The 9289-nt window shown below is 52.4% G+C and overlaps 1 protein-coding gene and 1 long non-coding RNA gene across 2 annotated transcripts in view; both read right to left on the bottom strand.

The window, feature by feature from the left end:
* The window catches only part of NELFA (negative elongation factor complex member A), a 25543-nt gene extending 24330 nt beyond the window's left edge, over positions 1 to 1213 (bottom strand). The window contains exon 1 of the mRNA XM_029949523.1: positions 927 to 1213. Within this exon, the coding sequence (XP_029805383.1) occupies positions 927 to 1136 (210 nt within the window). The 5' untranslated portion in view covers positions 1137 to 1213. The remainder of the gene's footprint in view (positions 1 to 926) is intronic.
* A 3501-nt stretch (positions 1214 to 4714) lies between these two features.
* Positions 4715 to 8347, bottom strand: LOC115299967. Its single transcript, XR_003912447.1, has 2 exons — positions 8141 to 8347; positions 4715 to 5953 (listed from the first exon to the last, which is right to left on the bottom strand). It is a non-coding gene; the product is annotated as an uncharacterized LOC115299967 (long non-coding RNA).
* Positions 8348 to 9289: the final 942 nt, after the last annotated feature.

The following is a 9289-nucleotide window of genomic DNA, read 5'->3' as shown; positions in this document are numbered from 1 at the left end:
CCCACTGAATGTCAGGAACCCCGAGGGCGGAAAGAATCCGGAGAATCCAGGGCCCCAAAGAAGCGGCTGTTCTGCAGGGGACCAAGTCTGCGGGCCCCGACGCAGAGCCCCCAGGGCCGTCCAGACGCCCCGCGCCGGGGACCCCGTCCTCCCGGCAGCTCGCAGCACGGGAGCCCGCCGCAGCCCTGCCGCCAACAGGTGCCCCGGCCGCGCGCCCCCCTTCCCTCCCGGGCCCGCGGCCCCCGTCTCCACCTCCCCTCCCGTCCCGGGGACCCGAGCGCGAGCAGGGTGGGGCCTGTGGGGGGGACCGGCCGGCGAAGGGGAGGCGGCGCCTGGGAGGACGGAGAGGGGGTCCGCGGGGACCGCGGTGTGAGGGATGGGGACTGGAGTCTGCGGGGACGAGGTGTGAGTGGGCAGCAGTGGGAATGAGGATCGGAGGAGGGGAATGGAGTGGGGCCGGAGCAGGAAGGAGGGTCCGCCGGGAGGGGGTTGTCAAGAGGGGGGTCCGGGACGGGAATGAGGGTCCTCGGGGCGGGGGTGTGAGCGTTGGGGACGAGGGTCCGCGGCGAAGGGTGTGAGGGGCAGGTTCCGGGGCGGGACTGGGTTGGACTGGGAGAGGGGTGGGAGGGGGGACCCCGCGGGGAGGGGGCGTGAGAGTAGGGGACGAGGGTCCGGGGAGGAAATGAGGGGACGCGGGGGGGTGTGGGGGAGGTCCGGGGCGGGAATGAGGGGAGTAGGGGAAGGGGGTGGGGTCCGGGGCGAGATGAAGGTCCGCGGGGTGATGGGGGTGAGGGGACGGTAGGCTGTGAGGATCCCGGCCAGGGCTGCGAGGGGGTAGGCAGGGGCGGCCGGAGGAGAGGGGGCAGGACCCGCGGTCTCGGGTCACTGGAAGGGGCGGCCCCGGCCCCCACCGCCGTCCGCCTCACCTCGTCCACCGTGCGGCGCGGAAGGTGCAGCGTCCCGAGCAGCAGCTTGAGCTTCACGGCCGAAGAGAGGCCATGGAAGCAGAGGCGGATGTTGTCGATGACCGCGGCCGTGAGCAGGGACGCGATGCTGGGCGGCGCCCACAGCTCGTCCGTGGCCCCCAGCTTGTTGTGCAGCCACAGGCCCGTGTCGCTCTCCCGCATGGACGCCATCTTGGGGGGGAGAAAGCCGGGAGCAGCCAAGCCGGCATCTTATGTAGACACCTACGCGGCCGCGGCGAGGACCCCCAACATGGCGGCGCCCGCCCGGACGAGCCGCGGGGACGTTTCCGGGGGGCGGGGCCTCGGCAGAAGGCTTCGTGGAGACGCCGAGGAAGGCCCGCCGCCTCCGTAACGTAGCATGGCGGCGCCCGCGGCCGGCTCTCTGGAAGGCCGTGGGAGATGACGTCAGGAGAGCGGTGTCGCGCCCTGGGGTGCGTGGGCGGGGCGCCTGCGAGTTGAGGCGGGCGGATGTCGCGACGTGCTGCGAGCCCCCGCGCGATAGCTGGGTCGGCGGACGCCGGGAGGTCCCCGTCGGGCCGCGACGGAGATAGGTCCCTGCCCCGCGCCGGCCGGGCCGTCCAGGGTGGACGTGTGCTTCCCTTGCGCTTGCATGCATTCCTGGTTGCATTCATTCATTCATTCAGCACAGTGCACCGAGCACTCGCTTTGTGCCTGGTGGCGTTCCAGGTGCTGAGGGCACAGTAACGAGCACAGACCCAAACTTCGCCGTTGTGGGTTCCGCTACCCAGAGGTGGTGTGGAAAGAGCTGGGCAGGGGGGCCGGGAGTGGTGGGAGGACGGAAGCCTGGCCAAACCTCCCAGTCCCCAGCGCGGCTGTGTTGGCCATTGGCCAGGCAGCTGTCCCGGGAATGGACTAGGTAGCTATCCCTCTTGCTGCTCCATGTCCTCAAGGTCAGCTGGCGGCAGCCTTCCCGGGGCCTGTCCCGGACACCCACGCCTGCCAGACTTGGGCCTGCCTTTTACAGATGTCCAAAGTAGGGGAGAATCAGCAGCCAAGCCCCCTTTGAGAGGAAGTCAGCCCTGCGTTGGCTCCAGCCAGCTCTGGGCGGATAATAAAGGAAAGCAGGAAACTGAGTGAGTGCCCCTCTGCCTGCAGGGCGCCCTCTCCACCCGGGCCAACACCTACCGCTTCCCCAAGCCCGCTTCCAGCGGTGCCTGCTGAAGACCTCGCTCAGAGTCAAGCTCAGAGGATGGGTCTCTGGGGGGCCAGGGGGTACTCCGATGTACGCTGGCAAGCTGGGGGGGGGGGGGGGGGGACGAGTTCACCATGGGGTGGCATGGCTGGGGCCATGTCTCTGAGGAGGGGACACCGCAGCTGAGGGTGGAGGAGACTGTAGGTAGAGAGCAGGAGGAAAGGGGACCACAGAAGGGGCATCTCAGTGGCTCAGGAAGGTACCCGTCTCCTGGTTCCTCACCTGCCCCCACACACATCTGCCACTTCCCTGTCACAGCCTGGACCTCCTTGTCTCAGGAATGTGCCTGAGCCCAAATGTCCCCATCAGACATTTCCCTCTGCTCTCCACATCCATAGGCACCATCTTCCACTCATTAAGACAGCTGTGGGGAGGGCGGTGGGATGCACCCACGGCCTCACCTTTCCTTCTGCACCTGGGCGGTGGACAGATCTGCAGTCCAGACCCCTCAGATCAAATCCCACAGCTCACTTCTCCCCCCAGGCACCTCCCCCTCCAGCTCTAGCGTGTTGGGATGTGGACTGATGTGTGTATCAGTAACAAACCTTCAGTGTTACACGTACATTTATTGTTTTCAAAGGTCAAAGATGAGATTATGCCCAATCTTGAATGCACCACACTTTAGCTTTCCATTTCTCTAGGATTAAACTCACGTTGCTTCCAGTTGCCCACCCTACAGACAACCGCGATGCGGACCCTCCTACCAGACCCTCCAGGATTATGTGTAAGGATCTGGGAGGTGCATGCCCCACAGCGGAGGGAGTGACCAAAGGGCGCCCAGGAAGGAATAGACAGTTCACAGAAGAGAAACCCAAATGCTTGAGAATCAAGGGAAGAGATGCTTAAATTATCAGTAACCTGAAAAGTCCAAATTAACATCATAACAAGATGCCCCATTATAGATTGCAGAGTGAGAAAGTCAAAGTTTTGCTGTTGTTGTTTAAGTAATCTCAACCCCCAACGTGGAGCTCGGACTCAAGACCCTGAGGTAAGAGTTACGTGCTCCACACAGTCGGAGCCTGCCAGGCGCCCTGAACGTTTTTGGTTTTGAATGTGGATATCCAATTGTCCCAACACCATTTGCTGAAGACTGTTTCTCAAATGAGCCACCTCTGAACCTTTGTTCAAAATCTGTTGTCCATATATGTGTGGGTATGTATCTGGACACTTGTCTATCCTGATTTATTCATCTATCTTGACATTATGCCACACTGTCTCGATTAGTATAGTTTGATGATTTGTCTTGGAATCAGGTAGTGTTTGTCCTCTCACTTTGGTCCTTTGCAAAGTTACTTGGCAATTTTACACCCTTTGCATTTCTGTATACATTTTAGAATCCCTGGTCAATTTCTAGGGGGGGAAATGCGTGGGCATAGAGTTGTTCACAGTATTCCTTTATTATCGGGTTTAATGTCTATGGGGTCTTCGATGATAACCTATTTTTTATTCCTGTTAGTAGTAATTTGTATCCTCCCTTTCTATCTTTTTTTAAATTGAGCTATAATCAACATGTTAGTTCCATGTGTCCAACACAATTTAATGCCTATATATATATATATATATATATATATATATAGCTCTTTTTTTTTTCTGAGTTAACCTGGCTGGAGACTTATAATTCTGTTGATTTTTTTCAAAGAATCAGCTTTGGTTTCATTGACTTTTTTCTATTGATTTCTTCTCTTCAATTTCACTCATTTCTACTCTAATTTTTTTAAGTTTATTTTTATTTATTTAGAGAAAGGAGGAGAGACAGAATCCCAAGCAGGTTCCACACTGTCAGCACAGACCCCAACGTGGGGCTTGAACTCACTTGAGATCATGACCTGAGTCGAAATCAAAAGCCAAACGCTTAACCAACTAAGCCATCCAGGCGCCCCTGTGCTCCAATTTTTATTATTTATGTTCTTCGGCCTATTTTGGATTTAATTTGCTCTTTGTTTTCAAGGTTCCTAAGGTAGAACTTAGATTATTGGTTATAGATATTTTGTGTTTTCTGATATATGCATTAGACGCTATAGATTTCCCTCTAAGCACTGCTTTCACTGCGTCCCACAAATTTTGATAAGTTGGGTTTCATTTTCATTTAGTTCAAAGTATGTTAAAATTTCTCTCGACATTTCTTCTTTGACTCATTATTTAGAAGTGTGCTCTTTAATCTCCCAGGTAATTGGGGAATTTTCCCACTTTCTTTACTGATTTCCAATTTAATTCCATTGTGGTCTGAAAGCAGACTTTTTATGATTCCTTTTGTTTAAATTTGTTAAGGAGAGCATTATGGCCCAGAATGTGGTCTGTCTGGGTGAGTTTACGAATGTCGTGCTGCTGTTGTTGAGTGAAGTGGCCCGGAGTCCCTTTGAGACTAGACACAGGCCTGCGCTGGGTGGTGGCAGCCTGTCCTTCCTGATGCTCAGCCCGCTGCCCGCACTCGTGGGTCCGTCGGTCTCTCTCTTGTTCTTCCCTTGACATCCCTTCCATTTCGTCTGCTATCAACAGAGTGATACCAGTCTTATTTTAAATCAGCTTTTACATAATATGCCTTTTATCCACTCTTTTTATTTTTAGCCTTTCTTTGTGTCCTTATCATGTAGTTGTGTCTCACATAAACAGCATACAGATGTGTTGCATTGATTTTATTCAAAAAATAAAATCTTTGTTAACTGGAATATTCTGTACATTATCATTGAATAAAAATCATTGATATATTTGTTCCTTCCTTTTGTGTCTTTTTTTTGAATTGATTGTTCCTCATCATTCGTTTTATCAGCACATACATTAGTTTAAAAGTTGTCAATCAATAAATTTTTAAAAATAAAAGTTACTCTGCTTTTTTTAGTCAACTCACAAGAAATCACAACGGGTCTGCCTAGCTTACCGCAGACTAAAATGAATAATACCGACTTCCACTTAGGGCTCCAGGGTCTGCTGTGTCGAAAGAACTGGGCAGAATACGAACCCAGCTTTCGGGGAGCGGGGAACAGTGATCCCTGAAAGACCAAAACAACCCAGGGAGCTCCACAGTCAGCCCAGGCTCCTCCGGAGGAATTTTCCAGGCTGCAGGAGAGGGACGAGGAGCCCAATAAAGCGAGGCAGTAACCCTGACTTGAAGGGCAGAGTTCAGAATTTGGGGTGCCCGTGGTGGCGAGAGGTTTGAGGCCAGAGTACCAGAGAGAGCTGCGAACTCCCAGCCGAGGCCTGATCAGAACGCGCATGCGCAGTAACTGCCGTGGTTCGAAGCGGTGGGGTTCGAGCCGAGCTGACAGTCGAGCTGACAGTCGACAGTGGAGAAAGAATTCTCCAGATGTCTTTCTTCAGCGCCAACAGGCGGTGTTCCCAAAGCGCGGGGACCGGACTGCGGGCAGGAAGAGCGGCCCGCGGCCATGGCAGGTGGCTGATCACACAGCTCCAGGCTGGAAGGGGGTCCGGGACAGCCTAAGTCTCCGAGGAATTTTGGAAGCAAGGTTTCCGGGCCTTGAGGAGGCCAGCGGCTGTGAAGGTCCTTACTGTTGTCTAGTGAAGTGTTAGGCATGCGACCCCTCAGGTGTACAATGGGGAGCTGTAAATTTGGACGATGATTGCTAACATATCTTGGGGGCGGGGGGAGAGATAAAGGAAGTTTCCAGAGATTTTTACATGATCAGGAACTTACGGGATCCTGGAGGCGGAGCTCCTGTCGTGCTAAGGTTGCGTTTTGCCTCTGGCAAAGTATTAGTACTGAGGCTGCCGAGCTCCTGGAGGAAGGTCACTCTGCGTGTGTCAAGGACTGGTCAATGGGCTGTAAGCAGTGAAGGAAATTTAATTTTTTCTTTTGCTGTGGTTTCCCACAAGTGTAACCACCCACAGCTGGGGAGAAAACCTTGGCAATGGCTAGGGATGACCGCCGCTCAGAGTGCACACAGGGCCAGAAACGGGGTGTGTCCCCACCAGCCACGGTGTTGAGAATCTTCAGGTCAAACTGGCCTCGACCAAAGATGGTCCTGGGGCGTCCGACTTGCGTTCAGAGCATGAACTCGTGGCGTGTGAGTCTGAGCCCCATTTCAGGCTCCCTGCTGTCAGCACAGAGCCTGCTTGGGATCTTCTCTCTCTGCCCCTCCCTCCCTCTCTCATAAATAAATACACATTAAAAGAAAAACAAAAGATTAGATTGTTCTGAGCCCACCTAACAAAATTTAAAAGGAAGGCCCAAAATGATCAATTCATGTCCAAGTAACTTAACTGCATTCTAGAACATGCTCAAATGTACACGAAGGAACAGAAAATCTCCATCCAGTCAAACTCACTGAGTGCAAAGAAGCCTGTAGATACAATTTCATAAGAGGGGAAAAGTCAGTTATTCAGAACTGAACCGGAAATGACACTGATGATAGAATCAGGAGACAAGACATTTAAAGTCATAACTGTGTTCCAAATGTTCAGGAAGCAACAAGAAAGATTAAAAATGTAGATGGAGGGACGCCTGGGTGGCTCAGCTGGTTACGCATCTGACTTTGGCTCAGGTCATGATCTCACAGTCTGTGGGTTCAAGCCCTGCTTCAGAGTCTATGTCTCCCTCTCTCTCTGCCCCTCCCCCGCTTGCCTTCTCAAAATAAAGATATAAAAAATTTTTTTTAATGTAGATGTATACAAGAGATTCTTAATGATAGAGAGCAAACAGGGTTGAGGTGGAGAGGGAGGTGGGTGGGGGATGGGCTGGATGGGGGATGGGTACTGCGGAGGCCATTTGTTGGAATGAGCATTGGGTGTTGTAAGTGATGAATCCCTGAATTCTACTCCCGGAATCAATACTGCATTGTATGTTAACTAACTGAAACTTGAATTTTAAAAATTGTTTTAATGTTTGTTTATTTTTGAGACAGAGAAACAGTGCAAGTGGGGGAGGGGCAGAGAGAGGGAGACACAGAATCGGAAGCAGCTCCAGGCTCTGAGCTGTCAGCACGGAGCTTGATGTGGGGCTCGAACCCACAAGGTGTGAGATCATGACCTGGCATGTCCCCAACCGGCTGGCTGGCGGCTGGCGGGGCAGTAAATCCGGTCGTTCCTGAGGGAGGGAGAGAGAATAGGGCAGGAGGGAGCACAGAGAGTGAGGCAAGACAAGCGTTTCTGATCAAGCCCCCGTTTATTGAGAAAATATCCACACTTTTATAGTGTTTGGGGCGGGAAGCTGACCTGGGTTGGTTGCCGGGTAACAGAGTCAAATGATTATTAGAAAAGGGGGAAACCGAAACTGAAATTTCAAACACAGCATCAAAAGGAGAGTCGCAGACTTGCGTCTGTGACGCTGGGCAGGGGTACAATTAACGCTGCACAGGCCCGAATGCGGTTGATCTTTTGTTCAGTTTGGCTTCTCCCATCTGCCTGTCTCCAATCCCTGGATCAGGAAATGCACTCCCCTGGCCTCTCAACGGTTAATCTTGTTTTTCTGGGCGCACCCCTCAGGGAGCGATACTTCCTTGCCTGAGGCGGCCGGACTTGGCAGCTCCCTACAATGACCTAAGCTAAAGTCAGCTGCTCAACCAACTGAGCCACCCAGGAGCCCCAACTGAAACTGGAATTTTAAAAAATGGGAAAAAAAAGATGTATAAAATTGTTGAATCACTACATTGTGCATTTGGGGCCAACGTAACACCGTATGTTAACACTGCTGGAGTTTTTTTAAATGTTAAGTAGAGATTTTAAAACACCCAGATGAAATCACATGTCCACACAAAGACTTGTCCATGAGCATTCAGAGTCGCTTTATTTGTAACAGCCAAACACTGGAAATCACCAAAGTGTCCGTCCACCGGTGAACACATAAACCAATGGTGGTTTTCCATCCAGTGGAACACGGCCCACTGCTAAAAGCAGCGCCCTGGTGACGCGCCCACGAGAGAGAGAGAACCCAGAATAATGATACTGACTCGAGAAGACAGGCAACTTACAGAATTCTACTTACAGAAACCTGTAGAAAATGCAAACTCACCTGTGGCAACGGACAGCTCGTGGGTTGGCAGGTGCTCTGTGTGTGTGGGGGGCAGCGTGAGGCGGAGGGTGCGAGCTGAGCGATCCTGAACGTGGTGATGGCTCCATAAGTTCATGCCTCTGTCGAAACAGATCCAGTTGGGGGCGCCTGGGGGCTCAGTCGGAGGAGCGTCCGGCTTCGGCTCAGGTCATGATCTCACAGTCTGTGGGTTCGAGCCCCGCGTCGGGCTCTGTGCTGACAGCTCAGAGCCTGGAGCTGCTTCGGATTCTGTGTCTCCCCCTCTCTCTGACCCTCCCCTGCTCATGCTGTCTCTCTCTCTCAAAAATAAATAAATAACATTAAAAAAAAAAAGAAACGGATCCAATTGTTATTGGATGTCAGTCACATCCAACAACCTGTACAAACAAGACCTGCCCCGCCCCGGAAATACAGGTCCTTGGGGGGTGTTCTCTGGAACACTATAACTCCATTTACCCTTTCCTGAGTTATACGCTGTCATCTGTCGCATTTCTGGCCTTTTCTTGTTATTGAAGGCGGTCATGTTTTCTTAATGTTTCCCACAGATGCCCCTCTGCCTGGGTTCTGCTCCTTCTTGAATCTTCCACCCCAGATCTCTTTATCTCAGCCTTCTGCATTTCCTTCCTGGGGACCTTCTGTCTGTCTGAACATGTCTTTATGTTGTCTCATGTTTTAAAAATATAAGTAAACTTTTTTTTAGTGAATACATACAGAAATGTGCGCAAATCATAAATGTGCAGTTGAACTTCCACAAAGGAAATACACTGTGTCTCCAACATCTGAATCAAGAACTACAGGGGCGCCCGGGGGGCTCAGTCTGTTAAGCATCAGACCTCGGCTCAGGTCATGCTCTCGTGGTTCATGAGCTGGAGCCCCGTTTCAAGCTCTGTGCTGACGGTCAGAGCCTGGAGTCTGCTTCCGATTCTGTGTCTCCCTTTCTCTCTCCCCTGCTCACAGTGTCTCTCTTTCAAAAATAAAAAAAGCATTAAAAAATTTAAAAAAGTACAAGAACTGGAGTGTTACCGCAGGCCGGGACGGCCCCGTCGTCCTCTCCCAGGCCGCTCCTTGTCATGCGCTTCCGTTTGCCAGCATTTGCGGAGGATTCTGCATCACCGGTCGGAGGGATGTCGG

This window comes from Suricata suricatta, chromosome 1 (genome assembly GCF_006229205.1).
Source record: "Suricata suricatta isolate VVHF042 chromosome 1, meerkat_22Aug2017_6uvM2_HiC, whole genome shotgun sequence".
Taxonomy (NCBI): domain Eukaryota; kingdom Metazoa; phylum Chordata; class Mammalia; order Carnivora; family Herpestidae; genus Suricata; species Suricata suricatta.
This window is presented reverse-complemented; position numbering and strand designations above follow the sequence as displayed.